The 17027-nt window shown below is 37.4% G+C and overlaps 1 protein-coding gene across 4 annotated transcripts in view; it reads left to right on the forward strand.

Moving 5' to 3' along the window:
* LOC141423283 (cTAGE family member 2-like) overlaps positions 1-15669 on the forward strand; it is a 43166-nt gene extending 27497 nt beyond the window's left edge. The window contains exons 2-4 of one of the 4 annotated variants that reach the window (XM_074073680.1): positions 10018-11613; positions 13116-13208; positions 13335-15669. In XM_074073680.1, the coding sequence (XP_073929781.1) occupies positions 14132-14689 (558 nt within the window). In that variant the 5' untranslated portion in view covers positions 10018-11613; positions 13116-13208; positions 13335-14131 and the 3' untranslated portion in view covers positions 14690-15669. Of the gene's footprint in view, positions 1-10017 lie in introns of all 4 variants that reach the window. The other 3 variants (XM_074073681.1, XM_074073682.1, XM_074073679.1) reach the window with 3 other exon arrangements.
* The last annotated feature ends 1358 nt before the right edge of the window (positions 15670-17027 follow it).

The raw sequence follows: 17027 nt of genomic DNA on the forward strand, positions 1-17027 counted from the left end.
TGGAATAGTTTGAAGTCAGGTATTGTGATAACTCCAGTGTTGCTTTTTTTTTTTTTTTCTCAGTGTGTCCTTGGCTATTTGTGGTCTTTTGTGCTCCCAAATGAACTTTAGGGTTGACTTTTCAATCTCTGTGATGAATGTCATTGGAATTTTGATGGGGGTTGCATTGAACATGTAGATTGCTTTTGGTAGTATAACCATTTTCACAATATTGATTCTGCCAATTTTTGAGCACAGGAGATCATTCCAACTTCTGAAGTCGTCTTCAATTTCTTTTCTCAAAGGTTTATAGTTTTCATTGTGGAGGTCTTTCACTTCCTTTGTTAAGTTTATTCCTAGATATTTTTTGAGGTTATTATAAATGGAATTGTTTTCCTATATTCTTTCTCAGTCTGTTCATTGTTGGTATGTAAAAAGGCTACTGATTTTTATACATTGATTTTGTATTCTGCTACTTTGCTGAAGGTGTTTATGATGTCTAGGAGTTTTTTGGTGAAGTTTCCTGGGTCTTTTGGGTATAAGATTATATCATTGGCAAATAGGGATAATTTACCTTCTTCCTTTTCTATTTGAATTCCACTTATTTCTTTTTTCTGTCTTATTGATCTGGCTAGAATTCCAGGACTATGTTGAGTAAGAGTGGAGAGAGTAGAAATCCTTGTTTCATTACTGACTTTAAAGGAAACTGTTTCCTTTTTCCCAGTTTAGTATGATGTTGGCTATAGGCTTGTCATATGTAGCCTTTATTATGTTCCCTTGTATTCCTGGCTTCGTCAGTGCTTTTATCATGAAAGGACATTGAATTTTGTCAAAGATTTTTTTTCTGCATCTTTTGAGATGATCATGTGGTTTTTGTCTTTGCTTCTGTTAATATGCTGTATTATGTTTAGTGATTTGTGTATGTTGAACCATCCCTGGGATGAAACCAACTTGATCATGGTGCATGAATTTTCTGATATATTGTTGAATTTGGTTTGCCAATATTTTATTGAGAATTTTTGCATGTAAATTCATTAAAGATACTGGCCCATAATTCTTTTGTTGTTGTTGTTGTTGTTGTGTCCTTGTCTGGTTTTGAGAAGAGTGTAATTCTGGCTTCACAGAATGATTTTAGCAGTGTTTCTTCCCTTTTTATTCCATGGAAAAGTTTGAGGAGTGTTGGTATTCTTCTTTAAAGGTCTGGTAGAATTCAGCAATGAATCCATCTGTTTCTGGACTTTTTTTGGAAATTGCTGCTTCAATTTCATTGTTTGTTATAGATCTATTTATGTGATTCATATCCTTTTAATTCAACTTTGGTTGGTCATCTGTGTCTAGACATTTCTTCAAGATTTTCCAATTTATTTGGATATAGGTTTTCAAAATAATCCCTCATGATTCCCTGGATTTTCTTGGTGTTTGTTGTGATCTCCCCTTTTTCATTTCTAATTTTATTAATTTGGGCCTTCCCCCTCCTCATTTTAGTCAGATTTTCTACAAAATTATCTATCTTATTTATCTTTCCAAAGAAACAGTTTTTTGTTTTGTTGATTCTTTGTATGGTTTTTTTGGTCTCTAGTTCATTGATTCTGGCCCTTATTTTTATTATTTCTCTCTTTCTGCTAGTTTTGGGTTTATTTTGTTCTTGTTTGTGATGCAGCATTAGGTAATTTATTTGAGATCTTTCTGTATTTTTAATATATGCATTCATGGTTATAAACTTTCCCTTTAGCACTGCCTTTTCTGTGTTTCCATATGTTCTGGTAGATTGTGGTTTCATTTTCATTAAATTCCAGGAACTTTTTGATTTCTTCCCTTATTTCTTAGATGACACACTGATCATGGAACAATATGTTGTTCAGTCTCAAAGTGTTTGAGTATTTTCTGTTGTTTATTTTGCTGTTGAGTTCTAGTTTTAGTTCATTGTGGTCAGACAGTATGCATGGGGTTATTTCAGTTTTCTTATATTTGTTAAGATTTTCTTTGTGAACTAAAATATGATCTATTTTGGAGAAAGTTCCATGGGCTGATGAGAAGAATATACATTGTGCTGTTGCAGGGTGGAATACTTTGCAGATGTCTGTCAGTTCCATTTGGTCTATGGTGTCATTCAATTCTTTGTTGATATTTTTGTCTGGATGACCTACCTGTTGGTGATAGAGGAGTATTGAAGTCTCCCACTATCACTGTGTTGAGGTTTATCTGTGTTTTTAAGTCCAGTAGTATTTATTAAATGAAGATAGGTGTATCAACATTGAGCACATATTAAGTTATCAATAATTATTTCCTCTTGATGTATTGCTCCTTTTATTAGTATGAAGTGATCTTCTTTGACTCTTTTGACTAATTTATGTTTGAATTCTACTTTATATGATGTAAGTATAGCTACTCCTTCCCTTTTGGGGCCATTAACTTGGTAAATCTTTTTCTACCCTTTTACTGTAAGCCAATATTTCTTTCTATAGTAGACTTCCTACAAACAACAAACCATTGTATCTTTCTTTTTAATCCAGTTTGCCAATCAATTTTCTTTTGGTGGGTTTTTTGAGGCTATTAACATTCAGTATTAATATTGAGAGTTATGTGGTGATTCCTGTCATTCAGTTATTTATGTTGTATAAAATTTTGTTTGTGTGCAGTTAATTCTATGCTACTCTCTAATTATTTGTCTGCTGTTCTGTTGAGATTAAATAATTCCCATCTTTTCATGGCTATGTTTATTTTTCATCTTTTGTGTGTAGGATTGCTTTGAGAATCTTCTGGAGTGCTGGTTTTGTGGTCATGAATTGTTTTAGTTTCTTTTAATCATGGAAGGTTTTTATCCCTCCTTCAGTTTTGAATTATAGCTTTAATGGGTAGGATATCCTAGGATTAAAATTGTTTTCTTCAGTGCTCAAAATAACTCACTCCATACCCTTCTTTTTTTTAAAGTTGAGAAGTCCACTGAGTTTGATAGGTTTGCCTTTATGTTATTTCATTTTTCTCTCTTATGACCTTCAATATTTGTTTTTGTTGTCTGTGCTAATTGTTTTAACTATAATATGCTGTGGAGAGGTTCTATTTTGGTTATCTCTATTTGGTGTCCTAGAGGCTTCCTGGATGGGCATCTGTCTTGAGGTTTGGGAATTTTTCTGCTATTATTTTGTTGAATATATTTTCTATGTCTTTGCTTGTACTTCTTCTCATTATTGATGCCTATGATTCTCAGGTTTGATTTTTTGATGGAGTCACAGAATTCTTGCATATTTCTTTCACAGCTTTTCAGTTTTTTCTCTAAGTATTCTTCTGTTTTTTTCTTTAATACCTATTTTGTCTTTGAGCCCTGAAATTCTGTCTTTCACTTGTTCCAGTCTGCTGGAGTGGCTTTCCACTATATTCTTTATTTGACTTAAGGAAATCTTAATTTCCAGAGTTTCTGTTTAATTCTTTTTTCGAGACATTGCATATCTTTGTTAAGCTCCTCTTTCACATCTTATACTACCTTTATTTCATTTATCTCTTTATATATATATATAATTTCCTTGGTTTCATTTCAAAGTTTGTTGAAATCCTCTTTGATTTCATTTAGTTGTTTCTATGTCTTCTTGAGTTTTTTTTTTATCCATGTTCTCTTGGGATTCATTAAATTGTTTTTGTATGTCCTCTTTAAGCTCATTAAACATTCTTATCATCATTCTTCTGACCTCAGCAACTGAAGATTAATCTCCTTCATTGTCCACCAAATCCTCTTATTGGCTGATTGTTAACCTTTTGAGGAGTCCATATTCCCGTCTTCTTTTATTCCCCATGTTTCTATCTTGAGATTTGCTAATGTGTTGTTGATTAGTTAGTTGAGGGTTTTAATCACCTATTATCTTTCCCTTGACTTAATTTCTATGCTCTGACTAGCTTAGTTGTTAGCTAGTTTGTAACATTTCACTGACCTGGATGTATAACTTAGCAATAACAATTTCATGGATTCAATGCCAAACCAATTATTTAGATAATACATAAAATCCTTAGCAATATTTTCTTTAAACAGTGGGTATTGGGGTGATAACAACTGTTTGTATAGAGTTTGATTCTTAGATAATTAAAATGATGATGATAGAAGAGGAGATATGGAGGAAGGGGCTAGGGGAGAAGAGGTATGAGGTGTGGCAGGTATGGGGTAATAAGGCCCTAATGTGTACAAAGGTGTAGTTTAGTCATTGTGGAGCAGGGTGCTATTGTCAGTGAATGCAGAGGGATAGGAAAGATGGGAGTAATGTGTAAAGTTGGTGTAATAGACTACTTGGTGAGTTGTTAGTGTGGAGGAGATAGGGACAGTGGGGTGGAAAAGAGGGGGAGGAGAAGAAGATAAGGAGAGGGAAAGAAGAAAAAAACATCAGGGAAGAGAAAAGAAAAGAACAAGAGAAGGCTAGGCAAATTAAAATTTTAACAGAATGGAAAAAGGAGATAGATTAAAAAACAACAAAAAAAGAAAATGGAAAAAATTTAAAAATTAAAAATTTTAAAAAATGTATATTTATTTTCCAAATTTCTGAGGAGTGGGTTTCCTGAGTTCAATAAGTGCTCTTGGCATTTCCCCCTCAATGTGTTGTTATTTTCCCCAGGCTGCAGCTGGATCACCCCTCCCCAACACAGGCTGAATTAGCTCAACACTGTGTAGACAAAAGTCATGGGTAGGCCATCCCACCCCCACCAGATGGAGCTAAGAATTTTCCCTCTGTTTATTAGGCCAACAGTTTTGTCCAGGAGGGGTGCAATCTCCCTGCATACCGTGCTGGACTATGTGTTTCCTCCAGAGCAGATGGTTAGCATGCTCACCTGGAAGGACTGTAGTTTCTCTTGGAGGTGTCAGGGAGTTGGTAGCTCAGGTTACAGGTAGGCAGCAGTCAGAGGTTCCACATTTACAAATTTTGGTGGGTTCAAGACAACCCAGTTGCTTTCAGAAGTCATTCTGTAATTCTCTGCATTGAGTTTTTGCTCTTTGGAGAGAGGAAAAAAGAGGAAAGCAAAAGATTTTCTTTCAGACTCATGAGAACTCAGAGTTGCCAGGTTTATTGGCTATCCATCATCTTGGTCTCTCCCCAATTTATTGGTTTCTGATAAAGATTTGATAATCCCTTACTCTGAATGAAATTCCTTTTTAAATTTAGTACTTACAAGTTCATGGCTAAAGTATTTTTTATTGGATTGTTCTATCTATCATTTGTAATGTCCCTCTTTGTTTCAATTAATGCCTTTGCCTTGAGTTTTTTCTTCAGATATTTCCAATTCATTCTTTTTTCATAGTCTGAAGTTTTCTGTTATCAATACACTAACTTTCTTTTAGTTAGTTTTCATAAGTTATATTGTTTTACTTCCAACATATTTGTGAGACTTTGGCTTAGTTTTATCCCTTAAGGAATATGTAGCTGAATTTTAAAATCTACCCTAATAATCCTTTCTTTTAATATGTGGGTTTAATCCATTACTTTTACTATAATTATTATGATTACATATTTGGTCTTCCCCTACCATTTTGTGTTTTCTATTTATCATTCTTTTGCTTCCTTTTTTTACCCTGTCCCTGTTAAACTGATATTCCTTTTTTTTCTCCTGCTGATTTAAAAAGTAAGCATGATATTTCTATTAATTTAATGTTTACCCTTAATCTTTTAACAGGTACATTTAACTATAAAATTTTCTAACAATTATTAAATGTATTCAACATGTTTTCACTTTTCCCAAACACTGTTCTTTAGTGTGTTTACTATAAAACACCACTTATATGTTCTCTAGTGTTTTAGTATTATACATTTGTGTTGTTTATGTTTGCTTTGTCCTGTTTTTATTCACTATAGATGTGAAATTTACAAACATGTTTTAATTAATATCTATGTATACTTTTCTCTCTTGTGTTCCAAGCCTTCTCTCTGAATTCCCATTTCTTTTTTATGGAAGCATATGTTTTAGGAAATTTTTCAGTAAGGATATATGGATAGTGAATTCTATTAAACTTTCTACATGTGAAAATGTCTTCATTTTGCTCCATTATTGAAATTTTTCACTACTAAATTTTAACTGGAAATAAAATTATAATTTGACAGTTTTTTTTTGCAAATTTAAAAATGTTATTTCATTGTTTTATCATAAATTACTTCTCAGGAGAAGTCTGCTATTAGTTTATAGTGGCTGACCATTTGTAGATGACCTGTCTTTCTGATAGTGTTTAAGGTATTTCTCTTTAATTCTCCATAGTTTGAAGGTTTTTTATGATTTGTCCAGGTGTAGATTCACATTAATTATATTTCTTGATACCCAGAGGGGAGTTTTAATCTAAAGATTCATATACTTATTTGATTTTGGTATAATCTCATGTTAGTCCTACCATTCTCTTCTTCTGGGGCTCTTACTGTACATATGTTGAAACATTTTAATCTTTCCTCTGTGCGTCTATCTTTCCTTTCCTTTATTCTGTCCTCTCGCCCTCATTCTAATCCTTCATTTTTTTTTTAAATCTCTTTGTCTCTCCACTTTTTATTGGATAAATTACTTGCCAGCAATATTGGAGAATTCAAGTTCCACATTTATTCCAATGTTTTATTGTCAGCCTTTTAGTTTTAGTCATTCTAATAGGTATATTTGATAGTGCATTGTGGTATGAATTTGCATTTTTCTAATGACCAATGACGTTGGATGTCTTTCATATCCTTATTGGTCATTCACTTATTATTTCCTTCTCCTTTTGCTAGATTTTCATGAATTTTCTTTAAAAAGGCTAAATACATGATAAACATAATTGAAAAGTTAAAGAAATCAATATTTTGTATTTAAGTCACATGTTTGTCCTATTTCTTCTAACCTTTGCCATCTTTTATAACACTCATATTAATAATACAGAGAACATTTGTAATATTTAATACAAAGTATACTTTTCATATAAATTAAGATTATGATGTTTTATGATTTTTGAAAGAAAATTTAACCTGGAATTTTTGGGCAAAAGTTCTGACTCCCTATGACTACCACCATTCTCTGACCAAACCACCTTCACAAAAGATAATGATAGGTCTCATATTTTAAGCATCAAAAGTAAAGAGAGAGTGTTCTATAGTACACAAGAGCAAATATCACCTCTTCTGTTCTTCCTTGCTTTCTTTTATTTTCTCCACTTTTAGTAGTCACTATCTCTCATTGAATTAATTGTCTCCTTTATCAGAATTAAAGGTTTTTAAAATATGCCTAGAAATTAAATTGTTAAAAGGTTTTAAAGGGATCATATTAGTTACTGTTATATAGAATATACCCAATTTAAGTTGGAAAACAATGAATGTTTATTAGCTCAGTCAGGAATCCAGAAAGGCTTAGTTGGGGAGTCCTGGTGCTCCAGGTGTGTCACAAATCTGCTATCAAGAGGCTGTCATGCTGGGATTCAACTAGGAGGACTTGCTTCCTGGATCATTCCTGTGGGCTCCTACACAGAGTCATCTCATAATAGGTCATCAGGATTCTCCCAAAGCAAAAGATGCAAAGGAGAGCCTCCAAGATGGAAGCCAATTTCAGAAGTGACCTATTTTCAGAAGTGGCAGCCCCATTGCTTTTGCATTCTTTTTACTCTGAGGAAGCCAATAAACCTAGGCCACTCTCAAGGGAAGAGATATGTGAGGCATGAATACCAGAAGTCAGGGGTCACTGAGGCCTTCTTAAAGATGCCAACTGTACAAACTCCTAAGGGTCCTCCAACCTGGAGGACTCAAGTTTTCACCACCAAGAAACACTTAAATTTCCTATTTATTTTGTGGTTTGGATTTTTCTCCCTGGTGGACATATTTACTAAGCAATGAGTTATTTTTTAATTATGTTAATATAAAAATGATATATGATATGATAAAGATCTCTGGTTAATCAGCAATATTTAAAAATAATATACTTATATAGTATACGTTATATACTTAATTAGAGGTCTGATACACTAATCTACTTGTAGGGCTTCATCTAATATGAACCTATCATTTCCTTTAGACCTTTTGAAAAACTGAAAATGTTCTCCACTTTGTCCTTGTTTAATTTATGAACCCATAAATGTCCAGATAATACAGATTAGATAAAATTGATCTAGGCCAGGTACAGTGGCTCATGTCCATAATCTCAACTACTTAAGAGACCGAGATTATGAGGGTTGCTATTAAAGGTTGGATGGTGCAAAAAGTTAGTGAGACCCAATCTCAACAAATAAACCACACATGGTGGTTCATGTTTGTAATCCCAGGTACTGGGAGGCATAGGTAGGAGGATGGTGGTCTGAGGTCAGCCTTGGGCAAAAATGCTAGACCCTATTTGAAAAATAACTAAAAGTGGCAAAGGCTCGGGGTGTGTCTCTTAGCAAGTGTGAGGTTCTGAGTTCAAACCACAGTACTGCTAAAATAAGTGAAAAGTGGTCTAGCCAAACCCCTTTGTTTCAGACATTAGAAAACTGAGTCCCAGGAAGGAGAGGCTTGGGGCTTGAAGGAGCCACTGTCCTTTATTTTTCATGACAGCAAGTGATGTTTTTGGTCTCGTCCTTCACTCCCAGAGATAAGCAGAGATAAGTGAAAGTCCCTTAATACATCATAATGATGGCTCTGATAATGGTAATAGGAAAATGCATAGAATAGAGCTAATGTATTCCACATTCTCATTTTAAAGGGATTAACTCATTTTAGCCATGCCAGTCAAAATTAATGGAGTATTTACTGTACCTGATATAGACCAAATCTTGTCCTGAGAAATTTTATTATTCTAAATTGATGTCTATGAAATTGAAGGGTGATTTGCCATATTAGTAACTTTTGCATAGCTATGACAAAAACACCTGAGGGAACAACTTAAAGGATGAATGATTTATTTGGCTCAGGGATTCAGAGAGTTCAGTCCCATCATGGAGGGGAGGGTGTGATATCATGATGGACAGGAAATGGGGGTGGGGAAAGAGGCCAGAAAGAAGATACTTCCAAGGACCTGCCTCCAGTGACCTACAGTGACCTACTTCATCCAGCTAGGTCTACCTCCTAAAGTTTCCAGAAACTCCCAAAATTGCACCATGAGGTGGGGGCCAAACCTTTAACACATGAGCTGTGGAGAACATTTCATATTCAAATCATAACAGTTGCTAAATAATTTTGTTTACCAACTAGGAAATAAGTTGAAACCATCAATATAAGCCCATGAATCATCTATAACTCTAATGTGGGTGAAAACTAGACGCCCTGGTAAAAATGGCATAACCAGTTAATCTAGGTAAAGACTTGTTGGTGCCACTCACCGAAGCTAAGGACACTGAGGAGGTCCACTGACTGACAGGTATCCCATGCCACAGCTCTCAGTTATCAACCCAGGCTCCTGAGGCTCAATGTGAATGGTATTATAAAGTGACACTCATTACAGCGATCATGAGTTTCACCCTCTTATCACCCCCAAGTAAACAGTACAAAGACACTAAACTTTGCTTTGGAGTCTTTACTCAGTGATCTTTGAGATAAAGTAATTAGAAGTTAATCCTACAAGGTCCTACAAGGTGTCTAAGGGATGTGCAGGAAAGAAACCTTATTCTAATATTTATAACATTTATTACAAATTATGAATACTAGAACATGCATTTATGATTTCTTTGGCCTGAAGGTTAAGTCCTGATAGAAACAGAGTCATTAATGCTGGCAGTGGATGGTGGTGGTGGTGGTGGTGGTGGTGGTGTGTATGTGTCTCTGTGTGTGTGTGTGTGTGTGTGTGTGTGTGTGTGTGTGTGTGTGTGTGTGTTGCTGCTATTAATGAACAGATTCCGAGCAAAATGTCAACTAAACTGGCGTGGTTCACTAGCTCAAAACTAACAAGAACTCTTAAAAACTGCAACCCTTGCCCACTTAGCATGGTGAGAGACTTTTGTCATACTCCTGGCTCATTATCTCTTCAAGGAACTATGTAAAATCAGAATAAGAAGAAAAAGATAAGGAAAAAAAATCTTAGATGACATATGATATTAGGAGGAAGCAAAGAGGATAATGATACAAATGATGCTATTTGTTCTTTCTGTTTTAGAAAAACATCTGGAAAATCTAAGCTGATTAGAGATGCATAAAAGAAGAACCCCCATTTGGGAAGGCCAAGAGAAGTGGGCTCAGATTGAAAGGTTGTCTCTACACTTAGTGTTTGCGTGATCTTCACTTCTCTGTTGTCCTTTTTCTTTTTACAGTGACTTGGTATCAGTGGTTTTAAAACTGCTCCGTGAAGATCCAGGAGTGTTTGGTAGCAGGTGTTTGGAGTTCAGAGGGGAAAGTTTCAGAGGAAGTCCCCACCTATCCTCAGCGCCAACCTGAGGAACTAAAAAACAATAAAAATTCAGTGTGGCATTATGTATCTGGATGGTCAAATATCTGCTGTAGTGCAATGACAGAAAATCCAGATAAACCTGAGACCTGAGAGTGAGGGCTTTCTGGCTGGGGAAGACATTGCACACAGGCAGAGGCAACTTCCTGATCTGCACTTCTAGGCACGTGGTGGTTCTCCAAACAGACAATACAGGGGAGGTGGAGCTCTGAGACTAAAACTCCTAGGAAAATTAACTTAGCTTTTTGGATCATTTTTAATTTTTATAATAATGCATAAATTATTGTAAAAGAGTCAAATAATATAGAAAACATAGAGTATTAAATTTCCACTTTATTGGCTACTCACACCACTCTTCTCACCACCTGGTCTTTGCTCTTAGGACCTTTTCATATGTGTTTTGTATTTTGTACATATGTATATGTCTACAAATCTTTTTTTAAAATGTACAAATGAAACCAGAAACACTGCTGTGCAGTTTGCTTCTTTTTACTGATTAACACATCTGGAAAATTTTCTGTATTGGTGCATATATATTTGCCCTATTCTTTCTGAAAGAATCTCACTGTGCTTGATTTTCATAATTTGAGAGGACAGGGTAGTGGGACCAGGACACACGAGTGGAACCAGTTGAGTTCACACTGGGATTCCATCTCCGTGTGGCTGGACCTATTAATCAAAAACCTTGGAAAAGCTGTGCTTGGTGCAGGGCATCTTGATGTCTCTACTGTTTTCACAGGCTTCACCCCCTCTGCCAGTATAAAGGTTTCTACCTGAGGCCAGGCAAAATTCCATCCACAGAAATCTTAGCAAATGGGACAAGTACCATCAGTCAAAGAGAAGTAGAGGGATCAAGATGATTCCACAGAGCCCTGCAAGTTTCTGTTTTCCAATAGCCTTCAAATGGAGTCACCATCACTACTCACCTCTAACCAGTGCATCTGCTTTGTAATCAAAAGACTTTCTGACTGCAGTGAAGTTGCAGATTCAATTTCACCCCTTTAAAAACTAAAGGAACCCAAGAGTAGCAGAGAAAAGGGCAACACAAGAATCAAAACTCACAAAATTCAAAATAAAGTGTTGAAGATTCAGAGGTTTTGAGACTATCACTGTGAGACTGTGGCAGCAATTCATTCATTCAGTGGTCACCAGTCACATGCAATGAACTGTTTTGGATGAGAGGGGTATGAATTCATTAACGATCTCAAGGACTGTTAATCATTATAATACAGTGGGTTAATGTTATGAAATATGATTTGTCTCCATGAACACATGCAGGACTTTGAACCCCAAAGACATAAGTTAAAGGTATGAAGATAGTGACGATTTCATCCAACTACTGTGTTTAGAGGTTGTGCCTTTGGGAAGTGAGTACATTAGGTCCTTGGGGTAGTGCCCCATGACTGAATCTTAGTGGCCTTAAAGGAAAGGGAGAGAAACCACACAAGGATAGAGATACACAGAGCCATGCACATCATCTGCCTCCTGTCATGTGATGCTCTGGACCACCTCAGGACTCTGCCAAGGAAAGGATCTTACCCGAGCCAAGCCAGTGGGGCTCTGATCTTGGACTAGGAGCCTCCAGAACCATAAACCAAAATAATCCTCACTTCTTTAGGAAGTTATCCTGCCTTACATAGCATGCTAGAGTAATGTAAACTAACTAATACAGTTACTACAACACTGAGCAGATGCTGGAGGTGTTGGAGGAGAGGCTCAATCCTGTTGAAGGGTTCACAGAAGTGGCCACTGGCATAGGCCTCAATGATGGAACGGAAGTTCCAAACAGGCCTCAGCTGGGTACTGTTCTGTACCCTCTATTCCTCTTTAAATTCAAGTAAATGTAGCTAAACCTCTTTTGTAGACGTAAGTTTGAGCATTAAGCATGGAAACAAAAGGGTTAAATGAAATGACAATCAGGGTCTTGAAAACAACATAAAAATGACATCTAAAATGTTTATGAAGACTGTTAATGATGTTATTTTTGGGCAGTATATTAAAAGAAAACAGTTCATAACTTCACCATACTCTCACAGGCTACAAATGGGCTTTCTCACTTGATAGGCTTCTTCCTGGCAAACACCATCCTTAGTTTTGGCTCTGTGGTTGAACCCAGTGTTGTTTCATGAATAATATATTATTTTTATGTATTTAATGATAGGCCCAAATTCTTGGTTTAACTTTTTGTTTCCCCTATGTACAACATACTTCACATAAAGGAAGTACAAAATAAATGTTATTTGAGTTAACTGAACTCAGAAGGATTGCTGAGACGGGGATATTAGATAATAACTAACTTTTCTTAACTTTATTTCTCTTAACTTCATTATCCAAAGCTTTATATAAACTGATTACTAGAATAATTTAAAAATTGATACAAGTTTGAATTGTGAGGAATATTAACTAATACAGATGCTACAAAGCAAGGGTTTCTTTCCATTTTTGCATACTGTACTCCTAGAGTGAGCTGCTGAACCTAGTTTGAATGTTTATCTGAATGTGAGTCCCTTAAAGAAAGATTAACTAATACAAGTCCAAACTGTGAGGAATATTGACCATTCCAGATGCTATGAAAGCACAGGTTTCTTTCTCTTCTTTTTGCAATTCTATGAATCAACTACACTGGTAGAGTGAGCTGCTGAACCCAGTTTCAATGTTTACCTGAATATGAGTTCCTTAAGGTGTTTTGTACCTTCTTGGTGAAAGAGTCTTAGTTTGGGCTCTACCTATGATGGTGCCTGGGTAAGCTTTAGGAACTCTGAGAAATCTTTGCAGTTTTAGGTAAGATATTGGGGCCTCTCCCCACCCAGGTCTGGCTGAAATCTAACAGAGGGGTGTGTGACATGAAGAGGGAGCATCACAAGCATGGAGAGGGCTCTGACATGCACTGTCCAAGATGTGAGGTAAGAAGGAGGCCCAGGCCCTGCCCCTGACGGCTGTGGCCTGGTTCCCCCTCCCCCACCCCCGGTGGTCTGCCCCTGTTGCCAGGTGCGTGCTCAGGTTCTAGAGTTCTCTATTGCCTTTTACAGCGCTGCCTAGTGGTGGCAACAGCCACAGTTATCTTGGCGCCATGGAGGGAGCCAAGGCTGCCACTCTGTGGTACTGGGTGCTGAACCTGAGCCAGTTCTACAGGCTGGTGGCAGTAGACCCCAAAGAGCCGAGAGCAGACCCAGATCCCTACGCGTTTCCATGGGTGCTGGTGATATGTGCAGCTGTGCTTGGGCTTTTGGCTCTTCCCTTCTTCTTGTGGCTTCGTGCCATAAGAGAAAAAATATGTGCTACAATGCTTTGTGAACTGCTGGAAGAAAAATGTCAGCTACTAGAAAAGGTGAGCCTCGCTCAGAAGGAGCTTAAAGGCTTACAGTCGTATCTGAAGGAGGCCAACTGTGAGCCGCTCTTAGCCCAAGTAGAGAGCTTGAAGGCAACCTGCGGAGAGCTGGAGAGATCCAAATCTCAACTCACAGATGAAATCCTCCTTCTAGAAAAGGAACTGCAAGAGCAGAAAGCCCAATGTTCTCAATAACACCAACTGAGGGCCGAACTGTCAAAAACGGAGCAGTCTCTGCAGGAGGGACTCGATTCCCTCACCTCGCAACTGGCTGAAGCCAAAGAAAGCCACCTGACCCTGCAAAGCAGGACAGCAGAGCTGCAGGACTGCATCGCAGAGACTCTGAAGGAGAACTCCCAACTGCAGAAAAGCCAGAAACAACTTCTGCAAGAAGCCAGAGCCCAGAAGAAACAAGTACGTGAACTTCGAAAACAGAAAGTCACTCTTCAGCACCAGCTAGCACGTGCAAATGAGGAGCTGTATGACAAAGAAGGTCACATGTGGACCCTGACCTCACGCTTGGTGAAGATGACAGACTGGGCGGCTGTGCTGGGAGAAGACCTGGTGGTGGAGGATGACTTGGAGTTAGGACTGCAGGCGACAGAGAGCGCGGCTCCCGGGGAGCGTCAGCCAGCGGGACCTCTGGCGACACTGGCGACAGCTGCGAGGCTCAGAGCTCGCTTGCAGTCCTTAGAAGAAGAGAGAAGCCAGATCCGCACTCGGTTGCTCGAGGAGGATAAAATCACGGACGACCTCAGGGAGCGGATTCGAACTCTCGAGGCTGAGCGAGCCGCTATGGATTTGGAAAAGAGGCATTTTCAAAGTGTCAAGGAGAAGCTTCAGCAGAAGGCTGACGTGATGAAGGAAGTCCATCTGCAGAATAGAAGAAAGCTAATCTGGCAAATAACCCTAGAAGAAAGGCAGCGGCTCGACAAAGAGAAGGAACTTGGCCAAACGCTGGGCAAGATCAGCCACGCAGATGAAGAGCTGAAGACATGCAAAAAGCAGCTCAGACATCTGGAGAAACAACTGGAGGCTGCCAGCCTTCAACATTAACAGCAGATGAAGGAGTACGACAGAAACAAGCAGCAGTTTTCCATTTTTGCTGAGTCTTGTGAAAGACGCATCGAAAATCTGCTGGAGAAAAACAAGCAAAAGAAGCGTCAGTTAATTGAACTTTTCAACAAACATGATCGTGCCCCTGAAGTTCCACACACCGCACATGGCGGGGAGGATTTCCCACGTCTTCTCTCACCACTGGGCCAAGCTCCATCCACCTCTTCCAGAAGACACGCATGGAGCCTCTCACGATTATTTTCTATCAAGAGACTTCCCTGGCACACCAGGCCCTCCATTCCCAGGGAGAAGCCTGCTTTCACCAAGCGGTGTTTTTCTTTGTTTAGGGGCCCCAAGAGTGGATCCTTACCTCCTCCTCCCCGTCCTCAAAGAAGTTCCACCTCCAAATGAGCCTGCTGCTGGACCTCCCGAAGTCCACTAGGAAACCTCACTCTGAAACCTCTTCTCAAAGTACAAGATCTAGAGAGCTAGACAACAATTGCAGAAACTCATTGTTACAGAGGAAGATCACTTCCCCTGAGAAAATGAGGACATGTGACTGGCTGGCAGCTCAGACTGCTGACATAAACCTCAAAATTGTAGGAAACTAAATGCCTACAATATCAAAAAATTCATTGAGACAGAGTTGACATTTGAACTTCACAAAAACATCCATTTTGACTCAACTCTCATTTTCAGTTTAAATAACTGTAGCTACTTAAGTAATTATACTTTTCCTTATGAGATTATAATTCTCAGGATAGCCTTATCTAAATAGATGATTTACATATGAATCTTATTTTATTTAGTATGTTTTATTTCCATTTTATATTATAGTAGGTAGCATATCTATTTCATTTTGATTATCTAGTACATTATTACATAAACAATAATAGGAAGTTTATATATGTAATCTTACAATAGGAATGTTTTTCACTCCAAGGCTGTCTTTACACCAAGAAATGTATTTACTATACTTACAAATGTGAATGTAATTTTATGGTTTATGAAATAAATTTTAATTTATTTTAAAAAATCTCATTTCACTTATTTATATATATGGCTATAGATATATGATAGGAGCTTTAAAAGATACATATGTTTCAAAATTGTTTTCAGTTTTTTATTTTAAACAATGAATAGCATTGTGTATGCATCCTTACGTACAAATGATTTTCTGTAGGATAGATTACTGGCAATGGAGTTGATATGTTAAGGAGTGTGAAGAGTGAAGAAGTTTATCCTCATTTGTTTATATGAACAGCTCTACATATTTACCAACAGCAATTATTATTAATTTTCCAATTTTAATGAAGGTAATAATGAAAATCTTAATGTGTTAATTTATGCATACAGATTACTGGTGAATTTGATCATGAATTGTTGACCATCTGTGTTTACATTAGTTACAAGGAGGTATTAACTACTGGAATCTAGAGAATAACTTTCAATGACAAATAATTTTGCAAACTTTGTTTGACTAAATTCACTTCTCTGAACCTCAGTTTCCCAATTTGACAAAGCCCAGTTCTGTCTCACTCCACAAAGTTATGAGTTTTCAGTAAAATAGCAGATGAAAAAGAAGTTTAAAACACTGGAATTCTAGACAAGTGAGATTTCTTCCAAATTTTTAAATACACACTACTATTGAACACTACTATTCTATATTTGGGGTTTTTCCTCAACAGAAGATGGCTGATGTGAAAAGGTGCTTGTTTCCTGACCAGCTTCAGTGTTTCCCCAGACAAATTTGTGAGGAAAGTAGCACACAACAACACCTGTTCAGTTCCAACCCTGCTCCCCACTGCACCTGGCCTGGTGCCATAGGGTAGGTCTCAGTTCTTGGGAGATTCCTGAGTGAGGTTTGGAATTTCAGGATGCTGGGTAGTGTGGAGATTCTCCTCCTCCTTTTCTGGTTCATCCATCAGCAGCAACAATGCCATTGGGGTACCGGGCATAAAATCCTAGAAAAGGACTTTCCTGTCCTTTTCCTGTCAGAATTATCAATTACAGAATGACAAACTTGGCTTGAGCTGTAAATGAAATTCTGTGCTCCTGAAACTAATATAGTTCTCACTCATTATTTCATAACCATAGCTCTTCCCTTATAAGGAACTTGTACCTTTATTAAACAAGGATAAAAGTTCCCATGTGGCCAACAGAGAAACTGTGACCAACAGAGAAACTGTGACCATTGAGAAATTTATATGCACAACCCTGGAGGAAAACAAGAAACAGTATTTCACTTACCACCAACCACCCAGAGTAGAATTCATAAAACAATCCAGCATCTTCCTTTGACTTTGAATTGGAGCTTAAATAACTGGGAGTGGGAAAG

This window comes from Castor canadensis, chromosome 5 (assembly GCF_047511655.1).
Source record: "Castor canadensis chromosome 5, mCasCan1.hap1v2, whole genome shotgun sequence".
Taxonomy (NCBI): Eukaryota; Metazoa; Chordata; class Mammalia; order Rodentia; family Castoridae; genus Castor; species Castor canadensis.